General features: G+C 24.8%; 1 protein-coding gene across 2 annotated transcripts in view; it reads left to right on the top strand.

Annotated features, from left to right (window-relative positions):
- Window positions 1-20,866, top strand: part of LOC111620284 (6-phosphofructo-2-kinase/fructose-2,6-bisphosphatase-like) — an 85,199-nt gene extending 64,333 nt beyond the window's left edge. For both annotated transcript variants that reach the window (XM_023362182.1, XM_023362180.1), the window contains exons 13-14: window positions 20,385-20,512; window positions 20,584-20,866. In XM_023362182.1, the coding sequence (XP_023217950.1) occupies window positions 20,385-20,512; window positions 20,584-20,646 (191 nt within the window). In that variant the 3' untranslated portion in view covers window positions 20,647-20,866. The remainder of the gene's footprint in view (window positions 1-20,384; window positions 20,513-20,583) is intronic.
- The last annotated feature ends 2,737 nt before the right edge of the window (window positions 20,867-23,603 follow it).

A 23,603-nucleotide genomic window follows, 5' to 3' on the forward strand; every position in this document is an offset into this window, starting at 1 on the left:
TTTGTATTACTGAAATATTCTTGAAGAACTAAGAATGATAGATGCAGTTGTTAAGTACTGAAAAATTTTTAACTTTTTTCTTAAATTATTATTGTCATTTAGTAATAAAACTAAAATTATAGAATGAGTGTATATGAAATTGATTTTTCTTTTCTATTTTAAATAACATTAAAATAGATATTTTATGTAAGGTGACAGTCATAAAGCCATTTAAGTTGCAATGGTTTTGAAAATATTTCCTTGTTTATTTAAACTTTTGGGTTTATTGTCATATATAAAAATAAATTATAAAAAATAAGTAATGGATGAATTTTGGCACAAGTGGATCAATAAATAATTTTTTTTGTGTATGTATATGTACAAAATGAAATTTACAAAATCATCTTAGAATCTGAAAAAATACTTTTTAAGAAAGGGTTCATTAAATTTATCAATAAGCTAGTTATATTTTTAAAGTAAATTAGACTCCTGAATAATTTTGAAACAGTCTGTTTTATTTACAATTGTCAGGCATTTTTTAGTAGTTAAATTTCAATAATAAAAACCGAAATCGAAGTAAGTTATTTGTTACAAATCAAAATTGGCTTGAACCACCCTTAGTAGAATGTACTCAATGTTACATTTCACACATAGAAGTTATCATCAATAATGCATAATTTTATTTCATTATGCAGTAACTCCAGTTTACCAGATTTTTTTTAACATTTTTATTATAAACATTTGGCTTGCGGAACCATTCCAAACAAATATGATGGGTCATGTGAGCAAAAAGTTTGAGAAACACTGATTTAGAACATTAAATACATAGGAGAGATTATGTATTTTATTTTAATAACACAAAAATGTTTGACAATTTTAGTTTCCAAAACTAAAAAGAGTATTTGTTACGCACATTATTAATAAATATTAGGTTGTATACAGGTACATGCTTAGCATCTATTTTACATATTAAATAAACATCAAATTACATCCATATATATGACAGTAAATAATGATTAATGAGCTTTTATTGATTTTTTTTCTTAAAAATTGGAATTTTAGTACAGTTTTGTGTGTGATTGATTTTATTGTGATAAAATTAAAATTATTTATTCTTATAAGTGATATGAAAAGACACATAGATATACATAATTTTAATTATTTTCTGAAATTATTGTTGTTTCAAGATGAATTAGTTGTGATAAATTAAGAGAATATTTTGATATTGTTTGATAGAATAATAATGTATGACTGTGCAGTATAAATATTAATTAATTATTAAATGTAATTATGATTACTTTCCTAGAAAATATTTGACTTATATTTACTTGGATATGACTTCTTTAAATCATTGATAAGCAATGTATATGATTATTAATTAGATTGATATAATTTTATTTATAGTAAGAAATGTAGATAAATGGCAAATTTAACTTAGTTACCACAATTGTTATGGAGAAATAGAATAGCATTACTGTTATTAACTCTATCACAGCACAGCATGAATTAATGTAATTAAAAAATAAAATCTTCCAAGAGCTGGCAATTAAGTTTTAAGACCAAGAGAAATTAAAGAAATGTATGTTAAAGTTTTTAATATTGTTTAAAGTAATAATTTTTGCAGAGCTATACAGAGCTACACTCTCTTGTATATTTGTTGGAAAAATGTTTTAAATGCGTTTAAATTTCAATAAAAAATGGCTAGGATGATAAATATATTTTAAAAACTTACAAAATAATTGAAGAATACAGAAAAAAGTCTTCACATTTCATCCTAGTCACTTTTTTTTATTATTTATTAATATATTTTTATAATTTTGTCACTACCAGAGGAAATTTCTCATGTTTTACATATTGAAGTAGATGAGAGCCTCCAATAAAAGGTCGATCCACCATAAGACTGTTACGTTTCTGAGGTGTGACAAGGACAAAATGTGAAGACATTTTTTGTATTTTTCAATTATTTTGTGAATTTTTAAAATAATTTAAATCTATTACTCAAATTTATTTCTTGCATTACATTTAATGCTATTGATCAGAGCCGTAACTAGCCATTCCTGTGCCCCGTGCAAGAATTTGCATTTAGGCCCCTTAATTTATTTGGTTTGGGAAAATAATAAAACAAATACATTACAATAGATTTTTAATAAGATTTATTTTAATTGAACTTTTCTGGCTTTCATTTCAGCAAATTCATTAATTACATGATCATAATTAATATTTTTAATGATAATGTATTCTATTGAAATAATAGAAATATTGGACAATCGTTCTTNTAAATTAAAACTTTTTAAAACTGCATGTATAAAAACAAGTACAAATATTATAAATGTATAAAAATATTCTAAAGTTCAAAATCTCTTCCTATATTAATAAATTTTAGAAATTTGAATTTAATAAAATATATACATATATTTTAAAAATTTATCTTTAAATAATATTTTTAAAGATATAATTTATTTATTATTATGATTTATATTGAATTATATATATATTAGGCATCAGCAACCTTTTATTTTTTGCTTTTTATTATATTAGGCATATTATATATTGCCTATATTTATAATATTAGGCATATACTATGCCCAATATTATAATATTATATATATTAGGCATAGCAACCTTTAGTTTTGCTATTTAAAAATAAAATTAAAAATAAAATTTTTAATTATATTTTTAAATAGCAAAACTCATTCAGATAAATAAATTAATACATGAACTGTAATAGCTTAGTTTCGTAAGTTTTTAAATTAATATTGTGTTTAACTGTAATGTAATTTAACTTTTAGCAATTACCTATTTTAGTAATATGTATTCTCTAGTTATCTGAAGCATTCTTTCATTCAGTATGTTACATACATTAAATTAAATTCATTTTTTTACATATAGAACATATAGATCAGATTATTTTAAAACAGACATAAACACTTTGAATATAAAATTTACTTTATTCAGGCGAACAAAAACATTCTTAAACCGCAAAGTAATAAATTTTTCAAAATGCAAAATAACAAAAAAAATTCATTATAGTCATACATTGGTTAAAGATGTTGTACTGAATGGTACATGTTTATTGAACACTAGTAATATGTAAGAATTGATCAATAGGAATAAAACATTGTTTTAAAACTTCAATGTATTCAAAAATATTCATAAAATTAAAATTTATTCATTTATACCTATAAAATTTCAGTTCTCAATAGACAATATTAATTTTTAACAATTGTATTTTTGTATTACTACTTTTCCAATGAAAATTTTTACTTTTATGATGTTAAATATTAAACTAAAATCAAGTAATTTTGTAAATTTTAATCAATTTAGAAGTTTATATACTAATAATAATTTATTATAATTTTATAAAAATAATTTATATTATAAATTAAGAAGGTTGCTTTTGCCAAATATATTTTAATTAATAATTACAATCTATCAATAAATGTATATAATATTTTTTTATTGTAGTATGCTTTGAGAATTTTAGCAATAATAATGTACTGTACAGTAGGTAGATTTTAACTATCGATACAATCATATCTTGCAGAAGCATTTATTTTAAACAGTTTGTTTAATCTATATATATTGATATATATGTAATTTTTGGACTTCATGTCTATTCATTTCTGTTCATAGAAGTTAAAACGGAAGAATATCTTTAAACTTATTTATTTTATTGTAATAGTTGCTATATATGATTAACAATTAAATTCTATAAAGAAATCTTTTGTAAATAGAATCTTGTTATGTAAACAATTAGTTGTTTAATGTTACATAAAATGTCAATCTCTTATATGTAATTTAGCACAAGTTATGAAGTGTTTGTAACAGTAGATATATTTTAAATCTTTTATAAAGTGGTTCATAAAATTATATTTTTGTATGCTTATTATTTAAAAATTAAAATTAAAAATTCTATTTAAATACTTGTAAGAATATTTGAGAAAACAACTTGGTATTTTAAAAAGTGCCATTCCAAGATTTGTCATCCTAGGTTTCAGTCTACTCAGTCCTTTGAATGTAGCCCTTGTGTAGGAAATAAATCAAGAATAAACCAAAAACAGTTGCTCAATCCTGTATTTTGTTAAAAACTTTTTAGTCATTGCTGCACACAAGTTTCTTTATTATAATAAGTCTGAAAAAGTTTCTTTTTCAGAAAAGTCTGAAAAAGAGACTTTATTCATTGAATTTTCTATCATGCATTTACTTTATCATTAGATTTCATATGAATTTTCATCAAATTTACAACAGAATTTAATATTCATTTTTCGTTTTATTATTATGAACAATGACAATAATTTGCCTAATACAAACCTCTAATGTGATGCATATGAATGTCAAATAATACACAAGAGACTGTAGAGAGGAATGTTCAGATTGGTTAGATATTTCAAATTTTCTTTTCATGTATCTTTACAAACTCATGAATGATTTAGTCATGAAACTTAATTGCCAAATCTTATCTTATGTACACATTTAAATTAAAACTTTTTAAAACTGCATGTATAAAAACAAGTACAAATATTATAAATGTATAAAAATATTCTAAAGTTCAAAATCTCTTCCTATATTAATAAATTTTAGAAATTTGAATTTAATAAAATATATACATATATTTTAAAAATTTATCTTTAAATAATATTTTTAAAGATATAATTTATTTATTATTATGATTTATATTGAATTATATATATATTAGGCATCAGCAACCTTTTATTTTTTGCTTTTTATTATATTAGGCATATTATATATTGCCTATATTTATAATATTAGGCATATACTATGCCCAATATTATAATATTATATATATTAGGCATAGCAACCTTTAGTTTTGCTATTTAAAAATAAAATTAAAAATAAAATTTTTAATTATATTTTTAAATAGCAAAACTCATTCAGATAAATAAATTAATACATGAACTGTAATAGCTTAGTTTCGTAAGTTTTTAAATTAATATTGTGTTTAACTGTAATGTAATTTAACTTTTAGCAATTACCTATTTTAGTAATATGTATTCTCTAGTTATCTGAAGCATTCTTTCATTCAGTATGTTACATACATTAAATTAAATTCATTTTTTTACATATAGAACATATAGATCAGATTATTTTAAAACAGACATAAACACTTTGAATATAAAATTTACTTTATTCAGGCGAACAAAAACATTCTTAAACCGCAAAGTAATAAATTTTTCAAAATGCAAAATAACAAAAAAAATTCATTATAGTCATACATTGGTTAAAGATGTTGTACTGAATGGTACATGTTTATTGAACACTAGTAATATGTAAGAATTGATCAATAGGAATAAAACATTGTTTTAAAACTTCAATGTATTCAAAAATATTCATAAAATTAAAATTTATTCATTTATACCTATAAAATTTCAGTTCTCAATAGACAATATTAATTTTTAACAATTGTATTTTTGTATTACTACTTTTCCAATGAAAATTTTTACTTTTATGATGTTAAATATTAAACTAAAATCAAGTAATTTTGTAAATTTTAATCAATTTAGAAGTTTATATACTAATAATAATTTATTATAATTTTATAAAAATAATTTATATTATAAATTAAGAAGGTTGCTTTTGCCAAATATATTTTAATTAATAATTACAATCTATCAATAAATGTATATAATATTTTTTTATTGTAGTATGCTTTGAGAATTTTAGCAATAATAATGTACTGTACAGTAGGTAGATTTTAACTATCGATACAATCATATCTTGCAGAAGCATTTATTTTAAACAGTTTGTTTAATCTATATATATTGATATATATGTAATTTTTGGACTTCATGTCTATTCATTTCTGTTCATAGAAGTTAAAACGGAAGAATATCTTTAAACTTATTTATTTTATTGTAATAGTTGCTATATATGATTAACAATTAAATTCTATAAAGAAATCTTTTGTAAATAGAATCTTGTTATGTAAACAATTAGTTGTTTAATGTTACATAAAATGTCAATCTCTTATATGTAATTTAGCACAAGTTATGAAGTGTTTGTAACAGTAGATATATTTTAAATCTTTTATAAAGTGGTTCATAAAATTATATTTTTGTATGCTTATTATAGAACTGTAAATATTATTTGTGAATTATACACTTTAATAGAATATTAAATATTTAATTATAAAAGAAAGAAAATGATTTCTGTACTGTCACTGTCTCTGAAAAATTTTTTTTTTTGTTTTTTTCTTATTTCTCAAATAGAAAATGAAAATAATCTACATTGAATCTAAAATTGTAGAATCAATAATAGATTATTAGTGTTATACATAGCAATTGAGATATTTAAATTTTCAATATTATAACTCTGACATATCTTTTTAATAAAATTTAAATCCTTCAAAAAACATTAAAAAAAATTAATAATATTTTATCTTAAATTTCAAAACTATATATAGTAACAAATAAATATAACTTTTTCACCATGAAATTTATTATTATATTTAAAATATTAATAAAAAAGTATATCTTTTTTATTGATATTGTATACACAATTCATTTATGTTTTCTACTAAGTACAAGTATGTGCCATGTAATGATGGGGAAATGTTCTGAGGAATGTTATCATTTAGGAATTCTGTCATTAAATGTAAATAGATAAATCTATAAGATATAGTCTATTAATCATATAGGCTATATGTAACACAATAATTCTTTATCTTTATAAACATAGAAAAGATGCATATGGCTATAGATTTTTCAGCTGCATTGTAATCTTATGGGATGTCAACCATGTATGAAGCTTGTCATTAAGTGGTGCATACCTGTAATTTTTTTAACTTTGATTTATTTAAAATCAATTAAAACATTTATACATTCAATTATTAAAGTCATATTCTAAAAAAAATTTTTTTAATTCGTATTTATTTGAAAAATTTGCTTTTAATAAATGCTCTGTTTATATATAAATAAATAAAAAAATTATATAGATTATGTACATTTGTTTTCCTGAACTTTGTTGAAAATTATATATAATACAGCAACAAAATAAAAGAAAATTAATAATTATAAAGCTCTTTCTCTAGGATTTTCTAGTAATGATTATTCTTAAAAATATAATAGCTTTGATCCAAACTATAAAAAATATAATGACAAAAGTTAAGTATAAATAAATAAATTAGGTGAGTCTATATTTATTATACAAATCAAATATCCATTCTTACAGCCTCATTAATTATTACAATAATACATGATGTTAATTTTTATAAATATTCCATTGTAAACAATTTGAAACATTATATTCTAGGTATTAATAAATTTTTAGTATACATTTTATATTGCTTCCATGTTATATATTTCATGTTTTAATTATTTCTGGAAATAAAAAAGTTCTATACATACCAAATATATCACATTAAATTATTCTTAAGCAGGAAAATATAACACAAATAATCAATTAATGTAAATGAAGATATGAGTTTTAATAGACTAAATTTTTGATGAAAAATTGGTTATTANTAATACATGAACTGTAATAGCTTAGTTTCGTAAGTTTTTAAATTAATATTGTGTTTAACTGTAATGTAATTTAACTTTTAGCAATTACCTATTTTAGTAATATGTATTCTCTAGTTATCTGAAGCATTCTTTCATTCAGTATGTTACATACATTAAATTAAATTCATTTTTTTACATATAGAACATATAGATCAGATTATTTTAAAACAGACATAAACACTTTGAATATAAAATTTACTTTATTCAGGCGAACAAAAACATTCTTAAACCGCAAAGTAATAAATTTTTCAAAATGCAAAATAACAAAAAAAATTCATTATAGTCATACATTGGTTAAAGATGTTGTACTGAATGGTACATGTTTATTGAACACTAGTAATATGTAAGAATTGATCAATAGGAATAAAACATTGTTTTAAAACTTCAATGTATTCAAAAATATTCATAAAATTAAAATTTATTCATTTATACCTATAAAATTTCAGTTCTCAATAGACAATATTAATTTTTAACAATTGTATTTTTGTATTACTACTTTTCCAATGAAAATTTTTACTTTTATGATGTTAAATATTAAACTAAAATCAAGTAATTTTGTAAATTTTAATCAATTTAGAAGTTTATATACTAATAATAATTTATTATAATTTTATAAAAATAATTTATATTATAAATTAAGAAGGTTGCTTTTGCCAAATATATTTTAATTAATAATTACAATCTATCAATAAATGTATATAATATTTTTTTATTGTAGTATGCTTTGAGAATTTTAGCAATAATAATGTACTGTACAGTAGGTAGATTTTAACTATCGATACAATCATATCTTGCAGAAGCATTTATTTTAAACAGTTTGTTTAATCTATATATATTGATATATATGTAATTTTTGGACTTCATGTCTATTCATTTCTGTTCATAGAAGTTAAAACGGAAGAATATCTTTAAACTTATTTATTTTATTGTAATAGTTGCTATATATGATTAACAATTAAATTCTATAAAGAAATCTTTTGTAAATAGAATCTTGTTATGTAAACAATTAGTTGTTTAATGTTACATAAAATGTCAATCTCTTATATGTAATTTAGCACAAGTTATGAAGTGTTTGTAACAGTAGATATATTTTAAATCTTTTATAAAGTGGTTCATAAAATTATATTTTTGTATGCTTATTATAGAACTGTAAATATTATTTGTGAATTATACACTTTAATAGAATATTAAATATTTAATTATAAAAGAAAGAAAATGATTTCTGTACTGTCACTGTCTCTGAAAAATTTTTTTTTTTGTTTTTTTCTTATTTCTCAAATAGAAAATGAAAATAATCTACATTGAATCTAAAATTGTAGAATCAATAATAGATTATTAGTGTTATACATAGCAATTGAGATATTTAAATTTTCAATATTATAACTCTGACATATCTTTTTAATAAAATTTAAATCCTTCAAAAAACATTAAAAAAAATTAATAATATTTTATCTTAAATTTCAAAACTATATATAGTAACAAATAAATATAACTTTTTCACCATGAAATTTATTATTATATTTAAAATATTAATAAAAAAGTATATCTTTTTTATTGATATTGTATACACAATTCATTTATGTTTTCTACTAAGTACAAGTATGTGCCATGTAATGATGGGGAAATGTTCTGAGGAATGTTATCATTTAGGAATTCTGTCATTAAATGTAAATAGATAAATCTATAAGATATAGTCTATTAATCATATAGGCTATATGTAACACAATAATTCTTTATCTTTATAAACATAGAAAAGATGCATATGGCTATAGATTTTTCAGCTGCATTGTAATCTTATGGGATGTCAACCATGTATGAAGCTTGTCATTAAGTGGTGCATACCTGTAATTTTTTTAACTTTGATTTATTTAAAATCAATTAAAACATTTATACATTCAATTATTAAAGTCATATTCTAAAAAAAATTTTTTTAATTCGTATTTATTTGAAAAATTTGCTTTTAATAAATGCTCTGTTTATATATAAATAAATAAAAAAATTATATAGATTATGTACATTTGTTTTCCTGAACTTTGTTGAAAATTATATATAATACAGCAACAAAATAAAAGAAAATTAATAATTATAAAGCTCTTTCTCTAGGATTTTCTAGTAATGATTATTCTTAAAAATATAATAGCTTTGATCCAAACTATAAAAAATATAATGACAAAAGTTAAGTATAAATAAATAAATTAGGTGAGTCTATATTTATTATACAAATCAAATATCCATTCTTACAGCCTCATTAATTATTACAATAATACATGATGTTAATTTTTATAAATATTCCATTGTAAACAATTTGAAACATTATATTCTAGGTATTAATAAATTTTTAGTATACATTTTATATTGCTTCCATGTTATATATTTCATGTTTTAATTATTTCTGGAAATAAAAAAGTTCTATACATACCAAATATATCACATTAAATTATTCTTAAGCAGGAAAATATAACACAAATAATCAATTAATGTAAATGAAGATATGAGTTTTAATAGACTAAATTTTTGATGAAAAATTGGTTATCATATGATAAGGTATACACTTTCCATTAAATATAACATAAATTAATCAACAAAAGTAGTTTGTTAGAAACCAAAATTTTATTTATTTAATGCTCTTGAAAGATATAATTGAAAACATGTCATATTACACAAAAAATCTCGAAAACAATTGAAAACTCTATTTGTTCACAAATATTTTTGGTTTTATATGTATATTTTGTTTATATTCAAGCTATAATACTCAAAAAACAAAAAAAAAAAGATAAATGAAGAATTTTATAAAATTTCTGTTTAATATGATTTAATTATAAAATTAATAAGATAAATTTGAGTTTGTTTTTTGATTTTTTTTTTATAAATAGTGAAAAATAACAAACATTTAAACATGCAATTTGTGTCATAACTTTGGTAAAGAATTTCAGTATGTCTTTCATTATCACATTATGACAACACCTCTCTACAAATGATGTCACATTGGTCGTCATCCATGACAAAGCCTTTGCATTGTCAAAACATAAACACACTGCTAAAGTAACTTTTATCAAAATAAAACATTAAATGACAATAGCATTACATTAATAAAAAATTTTCTCTTTGCTACACCTTTCTAGCAAGTTATTTTACTCCCATGAGTTTGAAACTGTTCTTCATTGACACAATGGGAATGTTGAAGGCATGTGTGTTCATGGGAATGCTTTGTTCTATCACATCTAATCAATATCCATCCATTAATGCCCTTTGTATCTTCTGGATTACATTTCTGAATAAACCATTTTAAACAAATTCAAAAGTTTTTCCCTCAGTCCATGAGATGTGCTACAGTTTTTATATTTTCTTTTTCTTTGGTAATATTCTGTAAATAAATTTTATCAAATTTTTTTGAAAAATTCATTTTTAACAAGTCTACCACAGTAAATAACTGCTTAACTTGTAAATATAATAGTGCTTGTTCTTAGTCTTGATGAATATCAAAGTTCTCTGCATATGCAAAAATAATTTGTTTGATTTGACAGACTTAGAGACAAAGACAACCTACAATTCTATAACATTACTTATCTTAACGTTTTTTTGACTTCAAACTTGTAAAAACAAGAACTGATGAGTCATTTGTAACATACAAATAATGAGAATGTGATAATGTAAATTTCACAGCATTATAGTCACAGAGATTGCACAAATCACTTTTAGTATGGCCACAACAGATTATAATGTGTTACTGGCTACAGTAAAGTATACGTATACATTTACCTTTACCATCTTTTAGTGTTCCTATAAAAATGTAAGTGTAAAAACTAAATTTTTTAAATAATATATTTTAAATGTGACATATTGCATTAAAAAAGCATATATGACACTGATTGATAGTAAATGTGAAACATGACACCATAAGGATCATTTCCCTTGCCTTTCTCATTACATTATATCACATTCCAAACTATTCTCCCTTCCTTATCGGGTGTGACATCATTTATGGACAGCCTATTATTATTAAACCCTTTATTGTAAATATCATAGAAATTCTATATTTAACAATTAATTAATAATAGTAATTGATTATAAACTTAAACAAAAGTAGCAGATACATACAAGAAAACTTTAAAACAGATTAACAATTATGGATTGAATATGTCATTTTTAAAATATTAGTCAAACGGAAAAATAGCTCAAAAATTACTGTTTTTTGGACAAAAAATGAATTTATATTTATTTTAGAAATGTTAGAAATATACAAAACTTTATTGAAGTTTATTTTTTTTTTTTTTACAAAACACAAAATAAACATATTGTAATTATTTTATTTATAATTATAAAAATACCTAAACTTCATAATCAATTAAAAAGTTCAGTGTTGAGTTATAATGAATAAATTAAGTAATTGTGCAACACACTTATAGTATGTTTACACGATGAAAGTTAATTGGGATAAGATTAATCCTGATTAAGTTAACCAGGAATAATGAGAATATAGATCAAGACAGTGTTCATACAGAATGCAACTTGGGGTACATTCCTAAAGTCAAACTAGTTAAACGCGTTAGTAACAAATTGTTCGAAAAGTAGTAGTCTTGCTCAGTGTGCATGCTCTGCGGTGATGACATTTCGAATGAAACTCTAAAGAAGTTCACAAAGGAAAGAGTTAGTTTACTTTGTTAAGAAAATGGTGCCAGACAATATCGATGTTTCTAAATCTACTCGAGTGTTTATATTGTGAATTAAAAGGTGAAATGATTGAAATAACTGTCCACCCGAAGCAATCTAAGAAAAATATTTCGGATAAGGCTGCAGTAGCAACATTCATATTTTCAATTTTAGAAACATCTATTTAGTTATAAATGAATCATTCAAAAAGTCTAATGAAATAAGAATAACAATGACCTCATCATTCTCATTTAACTTATTCGACTTTACGAACGTACCCTTGATTTAAGTTAACATGATGTCATTCCAGCAGTGGTTCAATGCTGTGATTCATGTCACTAATCCACTTAAAGAAGATTAACTCAATTGCAGAAAGGGTATTAAAATAACCCAGCTTTTAGAATATTCAGCATGATCAGCTAACTCTGTTTTGTTCAATTGAAAAATGTTAACTGGGTTCAAAGGCTTGATTGGGGGTTAACTGTCCTCGTGTAAATTTAGTATTAGGATTGCATCCTACAACTCTGGGGACCCAGAATTTGATCCGGACAATTGAAAAAATCATGGCCCTGCCCATTGTGATTATGGTTAAACTTAGTATGCCAGAATCACAGTTTGTGTAATATGAGAATATTATATTTTTATTTAAAATAAAAAACAAACACAAAATTTTAATAAATTTATTTAAAATACATTTAGAATAAGTAAAAATAATTGCAATATTTTAAATTTCACTATATTAAAATGTAATTCTGTCACTCAAATTATGTTTTATACTGGTAAATTAAATCTTGATTTTTACATGTACTCAAAAATATTAATGGCTGAGGTAAATTTTTAAATTAACACAATGAGCATAATTGAACCAAAAAAATTTAATTTACAATCTTATGCTGATGACTATAAAGTAAATTTTTAATTTAATAAGAATTTTTTCTTTCATTAAACTAAAAATTTATACATATAGCTAGTACAAATATTAATATTTTTAATAACTAATAATTGTCTGGATCAGAAGTAACATTAATTAAATAATTTACATTTGTAATCCGAGTACTTCGGTCTTTTAAGTGTTCCACATCCAATATTCATTCGTGAAGATTTAAGACTGCAATTAATTCAGATGATTTTTTATTTACTATTAAAGTATCATCAGAGTTGGAATGCTTTAAACACTGAATTAGTTGGATTACAAATGTAAGTTATTTAATTTATACTTATATTTTTATTCATTATAAACATTAGTATTTTTTTAAAATAGATTCAGATTGAAAAATGATGAATAAAATAAAACTTTGTTGCAAGTTATGAAATTTTATACTTTTATTTTATTTTAATAACAATTAAAACAAGAATATTTCGTATTATTATATATTTTTTACAAAACATTAATACTTTATTGATACTAAAAGTATATTTTTATATACACTTACGTTAAATATATGTATTTTATTACAATAAAAAAAATAATTTTAGGGAAAAGTTAAGGATTTCTATAATATTTGTAAGTTTATTGCTCTTAATTGAGAAATAATGAATGCAGAAAATAAATTTAGTGAGTACATTCTTATCAGTTCAGGTTCTTATTGACGTGAAGGTAGAACTCCGATTATCCAAATGTCACTTAACTGAATATCCAGTTATCCAAACCACCACTTACATCACACTGCAATCCTCTTATGTTATGCAATAACATGCTCAGTGATTCCTATTTGCTATAACAGATCCAAATGATAAGTAGGATGCTACTTGCACATTAATTATAAATAAATACAATACTGTGCTGTTACCCTCTAATTTCATTCTTTATGTGTTAATCCATTTATCTGAAATTTTGTTTATCCGAATCGTCTGCAGAGCAAATCAATTCAGATAATCAGAGTTCTACTGTGTGTAAATTTAGACCTCCACAGATTACAAGTTAAATGTAAGTTTAATTTTAATTTCTTCAGCTTTTCTCAATTTCTATTTACAAAAAGATTGAATATGAATATATTAATAGATGTAATGTGTTAAATTATTTAATTAGTAATTACTTGATTGTTTTCAAAATTAGAAAAATATTAAAAAATTGTACAAAATATCATGACCAAGATTTTAACAGCACTGTTGTTAATACATTGCACAGGTTATATCAAAAAAAACAAAACTTCAGGAGTTTATAAACTCCTGCAATTTTGGGAACTCTAATGAAGATACAGAAAGTAATTAAATAATATAAACTTTAATTTTGAAACATAAATAAATAATCAAATATTTTCTACCTGGTATAAAAAAACAAAACCAAAAGAATAACAATAATAATAATGTTTATTCTAAAAAAAATAATAAGTAAAGCTATTCCAAAATACATATCTTCAAGCATTTGAGACAGTGGGCATATGACCAATAGCTGCTGCAGTAAAAAGAGTAATATAGTTAATACAGGTGCTCCCCTACTTAAGAACAGGTTAGGTTTCTGAGGTTTTGTCCTAAAAAGTTCATTTGTACATAGAATAATCATATATTTTAGTGTTTGATCCTTCAATGTACTTAATAGAATACGTTACGCTCATTTACCTGCTTGCATTTACTAGTTAGCAGTGAGTGTTTCAAATGCAGTTTTTTTTACCCAATGCACTTAGTTTTATAATTTCAAGTTTAGTTTCCATGGTAATAGAGCAAACTTCTTGTATTTATCTCCACTTCTAGATTTACTATTAGGTTGTTCAGAAAGTAAGTTCGTTTTTTTTTTTACCATTAGAGGGATTAGTCGTATTTTTTCCACCATTTTCATTCTAAACCATATTATCATTATATATTTTAACAGCTAGCATTTTAAGGCTTATTTGTAAAAAATTTTGTTTGATTTCGTGCAATTGTTTATTTTTTGTGTCCCATCAAATATGGAAGATTGAAAGCAGAATTTTCTGCATATTTTGCTCTTTTATTACCGAAAAGGTAACAATGTTGTTCAAGCAAGAAAAAAATTGTGACGTGTATGGAGAAGATGTATTGACAGAATGACAGTGCCAAAAGTGGTTTGCAAAATTTCGTACTGGCAATTTCGATATTGAAGATGCACCATGTTCTGGAAGGCCAGTTAAAGTTGATAAAGACAAAATAAAGGCATTGATTGAAGCAAACCGCCAAATAACAACAAGAGAAATCACTAACAGATTAAATTTGTCCAATTCAACTGTTTATGACCACTTGAAACAACTTGGTTTCGTTTCAAAGCTTAATATATGAGTTCCACATGTTCTTAAAGAGAGATGCTCTCTTTGGTGGGATTTTAAGGAAATTTTTTTTTGGAGATTTTACCAGACAATTTAACAATTGATTCGAAAGTGTACTGCCATCGAGTAAACAAATTGAGTAATATCATCAAACAGAAAAGGCAGCCAGACTTGATCAAAACAGGTGTAGTGTTTTACCACGATAATGTCAAATTTCACACAAGTTTGGTAACTGGTCAGAAACTGTTATAACTTAGACGGAGGTGTTTTCACACCAACCATATTCGCCAGATCGAGCACACTCAGATTATTACTTGTTCCGGTCTATACAAATTTTTTTTTAACTGTAAGACATTTACTTGAAATGACAATGTCAAAAATCACTTGGATCGGTTTTTTGTAAGCAGCGATCAAAACTTTTATGAATGTGAAATCATGCTACTACCAGAAACAATGACAACAGGTATTTTGACCAAAATGGTTGATATATAATTCAATAAAATATTTATTTATTATAAAAATATTGTTTTTTTTTCCACAAAAAAAAGCGAACTTACTTTCTGAACAACCCAATATTATGTTTTGGATGCATTTTTGAAGCATTAATTATAAAAGTTTATAAAAATTGCAAACAATAGTAAAAAATGTCATTACACCAACATTACCAACTTCAACTCCATCTCATAAGCAGTAACAGAACATCAGAATTCTCACAAAAACAAAAAATGATGATATACAATAGATATAAATTCACATTAATTATTTACTAAAATTTATTATTTATACTGGCCAAAGACTGACCCCATGATTGAAAGAAAACTATAGAATCTGTGCAAAACTCTAAGTGTATAGTCAAATTGTTTAAGTAGGTGAAAGTGAGCTCCTGTACCTTTTTCTCTGGTATTTTTATGACCAGATATTGGTTTGACAGAGGATTAAATAAATTTCAAAGCTAAGTGAGGCAGCCATAGGGAGGGAAAATCCATTGAGATATAGCCTACAATATTCTGCATATTAGACAGGCGCGCACACTTATTATATAAATAATTCCAATTTCTTATTTTGTTTAAAAGTGAAAAAATTATTAGGCCAATATAAAATTCCAAAACAACCATTAAAATTTGTTTCTTCTACATACACAATTTTATGAAAAATAAATTAACTTTTTACGTAGGCTGTTTTTTTTTTCAAGCTCCGATGGTCCATAAAAAAAAAAGACAATTGTAAATAACATAATGAATTTATTACCAAAAGTTAGGTACAAACATGGTTACTTTTTGACATAGTCACTGTGAAGATTGAGGCATTTATCATATCTGTGGATGAGTTTTTCCATCCCCTTGTCATAGAATGTTGCCGCCAATAACTTGATATGAGCCCTAACGTTTTTTTGAAGATCGTCGTTAGTCTCAAACCTCTGCCTTCCTAGCCACTTTTCCTTTTCGGGAAAGAGGTGGAAATCGCTCGGTGCTAAATCAGGGCTGTACGCTGGGTGTTTAAAGGTGGTGAAGACTTCCACCTTTCAGACTTCCACCCAGCTTAAAACTTTTTAATGTGTGAAGACTTCATCTCTTTCCTGAACTGAAAACGTGCCTAGCAGGGCAGAGGTTTGAAACTAATGAACTAATGATGATCTCCAAAAAAAACAACATTGTTTAGGCCATCTCAATTCACTGGCAGCAACATTCTATGACAAGGGGATGGAAAAACTCATCCAGAGATATATATGATAAATGTCTCAATCTTCACAGTGATTATGTTGAAAGGTAACCATGTTTGTACCTAACTTTTGGTAATAAATTCATTTTGTTATTTACACTTGTCTTTTTTTGAGGACCATCAGAGCTTGAAAAAAGAACAGACCTCGTATATCTAATAATTTATCATCATACTAATTTGAATTCATGCATATAATAATACTTATTTTTATATATTAATTTAATCTCTTAATTTTATTCAGAACTATATACAGTACTGAAATCATCAAAATTTTTAATCATAATTAACTTTCATGCTATTTTTAAGTGCTTATCCTGAACTGTCCTGAAAATGTCAGAATAAAATTGCTGATTACTACTGTTTCCATTCAACGTTTAATCTGTCATATAAACTGATTATAATATCAATACACTTCATTAAGTAAGATTAAATTAAATAGATATTATATAAAGATTCATAGAAGATTCATAGTAAGTACAGTAATACCCCGAACTTATGCGATAGGTGGGACCGAGAGATAACTGCGTAAGTCGAAGTCGTGTAAGTTCGCAATTTGTGTAAAATCCAAGTCGGATGTATGTAAGCTAATAAATGTTCTCGTTAGTCTTATCTCGTGTTTTGATTTGTTCACGGTTACAAGAAATCACCACATAGTCTTTTAAGTCTCCGTAGATATAACAAACACAGAAATAAATAACACAAAATAAATTGTAGCTATGTGTCGAATTCTGCGCGACACATCCGAACATGTAAGCTGAACAATAGTGTGGGGGGAGTGAGTAATCAATAGTTGCATGGCGCTCAAACAAAAGACGAATCTACGAGATTTGAAAATCACATAACTCCGAGTTCGCGTAAGTCAGGGTAGCATAACTCGAGGTATTACTGTAGTCTTATGGAATAACAAGCAAAACTTAATATTAAAATTAATGAGATTCTGTTTTATAGGGTGATAAAGTGAGAAGTGATATATATATCACATATATATATCTGTGTGTGTGTAAGCAAGAAACAGTGAATAGAACTTCTAGGCAGGCTTTTAAAATTTAAAACCTTCCTCTATCCATCCAGTGATGTGTAGACTATGTTTCCATCCCTTACAGCCAGGGATGGGCTGCCCGCGGCCCGCAGTAATATTTTTTGTGGCCAGCGTAAAATATGAATAAATATATCAATTTCTCAGCTTAAGGAAGTATGCAGCACAAATTCAAATGTTATTTTCTACAACTTATGTATGTAAATAATTTTCCACAATGAATTTAGTAAAAATTAAAACAAAAAACCAACTAACAGAAACATCAACACTAATTTAAAGCTAGCAGTGACTAATATTTAATGAAATATTTCCAATATATTCCATTTATGCCAATTCCAGAAGCTAAATTAAGTATACCTATGCTAATTTATAATTATATATGAATAAATAATTGTGATTTACCAACATTTTTTTCCCTCTTTTCTCTTTTATGCAGCCCACGTCAGTTCAAAGGTTTTGAAATGCGTCCCTTACATAGAAAAAGGTTGAAATAAAAATCCAAAATACTGTTCCATCTTTCTAATAACCCTGTATAGTTTCAATAGGAAATAATAAGTTCAATTGTCTTACTCAATCTACAATTTCTGTAATTTCCAATCAGGCAGGAGGATCTAGTCATTGGTTCCAATCAGGCAAGATCCAATCAATCACTGGTCTTACAAGGGAAGGTTATGATATAGTCCTTATAATTTCACTAAAACCATTTGTATGGATAAATCTTAGTATAAACCTTTATTGAGCAAAAAGTGTACTTCTCAAATGTTTTCAAGATCAGTTTAAATTTCCAAGAAACCTAGAGCAAGTTTTGAAGAATCTTTCACTAAAAACTGCTTGGCTCGACAGTGCGGTTCTAACTTATTTTTATGAGATCTCTAGTTTGAGTCTATACAAGCGAACATTTTTAAATCAATGTGATTTTTACATAAAATAATTGTAAATCGCTTATTACATCAATTAGAAAATTTGAAGAATGCACTGAAAATTCTCACACAGAGTGCTGGTAAGGCTGGAGAAGAATTGGTCATCTCCAGCCTTACCAGCTGGAGATGTTTGACATGATTCTCAGGATAGAAATACAATTATTAATATACAAGAATTATGAAAGTCATTTACAAATTTTACAGATAAAATATAAACTAATGCATAATTTTTCTTTAAAAAAGCAAATTAATACTTAATATAATCCTAAGATATCTTCAATAATTAACTAGCCAAGTAAAATCGACTCAACTAGTAAGAAAATAATCCATTGGAATTGTCTAAATCACATTCACATTTACATTTAGTTCAATCAGTTTGTGAATGATCATTCACAGAAAATATGTTAATGTTTTCAATTAATTAATTATTTTCTTTCTAATAAAGATTCTGTTTGACAGATTTGTAAAAGGAATTGAATGAAAGGAAAACATAATAAATAATTGATAAGTTAGAGAGAGGAATGAAAAAGACTGGATGTATTTTATAGAGTATATTTTCCATATTTTTTCTTTTATTCTTTAAATCTAAAGTATATTTTAATAATTTTCATACCTGAATATATTTTATTAATATTAAAATTTGAACAATAATTATAGAATTCTCAATGACACGTACAGTAATAAATAACAATAATTTCCACTTTTTTTTTTTACTTTCAAAGCTCTCTAAATCTGTAGACACATATTTAATTTTAACAATTTGTTACTGGGAATAATAATAATATTATAAAGCACTTGAAAAGGTGCAATAAATAAGGTTCAGGGCCATAAAGTTCAGCTTTACCTACCCCTTATTGCATGAAAGGTTTGCTTCAGTATGTAAGCTGCTTTTCATTAGCTCTGCATATAAATGATTCTTATGCACACATTTGTATACATGAATTAACGGTAAAGATTGAATGCACTCTATGAAGGAAAGAAACTGAAAATTAGTAATGTTCTGTAATGAAAGATATTGTGATTTTATTATTATATTTTTGGGAAAGTAAACACATGTGAATGTTTTGTGTACACTGTATGCTGAATTAAAGGCCTCTATGGGTCCATGAATTCTAATTTTGGAAATGCTAATAAATATACTACTGTTATGGAATTTTTATTTTTCCTAATCAGTATTCTCTAATTATCTTATAGATAAAGTATATATTATTGCTATTTCGAAAGGTAGAAATATAATTCTAATCAAACTAGATTCATTGAATATTAGAAGACAGATATACAAGTGAACGACAGATTTTTAAGTGTTGTTTATTTTAAAACATGTTTTTTTTTTTTTTTTCAGAGGAATTACCTTATTTGGAAGTACCTCTTCACACAGTTTTTAAATTAACACCAGTGGCATATGGATGCGATTTGGAAGATTTTAAAGTGCCTATTGAAGCCGTTGACACTCATCGTCCAAAACCCGAAGTAGATATCCTCTTTTTCATCTTTCTTTTCAAATATAAAGAAAAAATTATGAACTGTTGTTTTGTTTTTAGATTCCAGGATTTTTAGAAGAAAAATTCCGTTTTAAATCAGCAAACATTATCGAAGATCCTTGAAAATCTGCTGAGACGATTTGGAGTATTTTTATATTTGTATAGCCAAGCTGAAATTTTGCAGAACCAAAGATATTTTTATCCCAGATTGTATTTTTTGTAATTATGTCATTCCAAAATGTTTAAATGTTTTCATTCCAAATTTGATTTTGATGATGATGATGATGATTTGTTATATACCAATGCATTTTTTCCCTCTCCCTTTTAAGAAAAATAAATATTTTTGTTTTAATCATGTTCAATAAGATTTGAATGAACAAACTACATATAATAAAAAGGCACATCAGCATGGTTCAGAAAATTTTTTATTAAAAATAGAAAAGGCAAGTAAAAAGTAACTGAAAAATAACTTTTCTACTGTTTTTATTAATAGTATTATATAAATTTTTCTACTCAATTTAGGTCACAAAAATAGAAACTTTTAAGAATTTATAGATCTTATACAGGATGTTAGCAAACATCTCTGGCTGAATTTTTTTAAATAATTGACTAGGGAATCTGCCAGATTATATCCAGCTATAACATGGCTACTATTTAATTATTAATAATCTGGTAATCATTTTGCCGTAATCAAAAATCAGTTGTTTATATTTATTTCAAAAATTAGTAAGGCATCACTGTAGACCCAACCTTTTTCTTATATTTTAAGAAAAACTTTTTCCGTCATTGACTCTTTTCAATATTATACAGACACACAAGCACAAATACCTGATCTATTTTAATCAATCCGCTGAAATAAATCAGAAAATATGCATCCTACTAAATGAAAATGCTAACTTAGAAAACCCCGTGAAGTCTATTGATTTCATCATAATGGTTTCATTTTCACAAATTGCAGTGTTAACTTCATTTTCTTAAATGGGAACCCTCATTTTTTATTGCATACAAATACGAGTCACTTAGATTTTACAAATACGTGAGCCGTTCACAGCCCGGTACACATATTTGTAAAATCTAAGTGACTCATACAACACGGAATTATCTTCCGTATTATGGGGGGTCTACTGTATTCTGCATCAAAAATAAATTTTTATCTAAAACTTTTTTTTACAAATAATGAACTTTAACACACTGTGGCACTAGTTTTTGTATAAGCCATCAAGTGTGTGATAAAGAGGAAATATTGACTTTGATTCCACCAAATAATAGTTTTCTAGTAATTTTTTAACCATTTTTCTTCCTTTTTTTTTTCAGCAACCTTCATAGATATCTATAGATTCACGTGTGCCCCATACGGCGACCACCTAAGACTTTAAAAGCTCATAACTTCTGGTAAGTGCAACTTTAAAAAAATGTTTTTGACATAGAATTGTATATGTGCAATAAATAAATAAGGGTTTCCTTTTAAGAATGTGGAATTGACCTCATTTTCACCACTTGTAGCACCTTCTATTATAAAACTTGATAGGCTTTAAAGGGACACAAGATGGGACTAACATTTTTGGTTTTTTGAATTATTTCAGTGGTTTGATTAAAATAGACCACCTTGTACATATACAACAGACCTTTTTACATAATTTTTTACACTCAATTAAATTTAGGAAGATGGCTTTTAAAAATTATGTTTAATGTTTTTAATAGATAAAAAATTTATTAAAAAATATTAAGAAAAATTATTATTAACTTTTTGTATTTACCAAATTCAGGTATTGAACTTCTTAAAAATATTAAATTTTGATAAAACTTTGTAGTTATCTTTTTCACTTTCATCTTGGATAAAAAGTTGAGAATGTTAAAATAATCGTAAACTGGTATTAAAAGACTTTAAAATCATTACTTTATGTTGTTTTATTTTTCTCATAAAAGCGTTATGATCTTCCGATTCTCATCAGTATGTTATTACACATCATAGGACAGTTTTGTCTATAAACAATANTAACTAGCCAAGTAAAATCGACTCAACTAGTAAGAAAATAATCCATTGGAATTGTCTAAATCACATTCACATTTACATTTAGTTCAATCAGTTTGTGAATGATCATTCACAGAAAATATGTTAATGTTTTCAATTAATTAATTATTTTCTTTCTAATAAAGATTCTGTTTGACAGATTTGTAAAAGGAATTGAATGAAAGGAAAACATAATAAATAATTGATAAGTTAGAGAGAGGAATGAAAAAGACTGGATGTATTTTATAGAGTATATTTTCCATATTTTTTCTTTTATTCTTTAAATCTAAAGTATATTTTAATAATTTTCATACCTGAATATATTTTATTAATATTAAAATTTGAACAATAATTATAGAATTCTCAATGACACGTACAGTAATAAATAACAATAATTTCCACTTTTTTTTTTACTTTCAAAGCTCTCTAAATCTGTAGACACATATTTAATTTTAACAATTTGTTACTGGGAATAATAATAATATTATAAAGCACTTGAAAAGGTGCAATAAATAAGGTTCAGGGCCATAAAGTTCAGCTTTACCTACCCCTTATTGCATGAAAGGTTTGCTTCAGTATGTAAGCTGCTTTTCATTAGCTCTGCATATAAATGATTCTTATGCACACATTTGTATACATGAATTAACGGTAAAGATTGAATGCACTCTATGAAGGAAAGAAACTGAAAATTAGTAATGTTCTGTAATGAAAGATATTGTGATTTTATTATTATATTTTTGGGAAAGTAAACACATGTGAATGTTTTGTGTACACTGTATGCTGAATTAAAGGCCTCTATGGGTCCATGAATTCTAATTTTGGAAATGCTAATAAATATACTACTGTTATGGAATTTTTATTTTTCCTAATCAGTATTCTCTAATTATCTTATAGATAAAGTATATATTATTGCTATTTCGAAAGGTAGAAATATAATTCTAATCAAACTAGATTCATTGAATATTAGAAGACAGATATACAAGTGAACGACAGATTTTTAAGTGTTGTTTATTTTAAAACATGTTTTTTTTTTTTTTTTCAGAGGAATTACCTTATTTGGAAGTACCTC

The sequence above is a fragment of the Centruroides sculpturatus genome, unplaced genomic scaffold (genome assembly GCF_000671375.1).
Source record: "Centruroides sculpturatus isolate CEXI.00-Female unplaced genomic scaffold, Cexi_2.0 scaffold4, whole genome shotgun sequence".
Lineage (NCBI taxonomy): Eukaryota > Metazoa > Arthropoda > Arachnida > Scorpiones > Buthidae > Centruroides > Centruroides sculpturatus.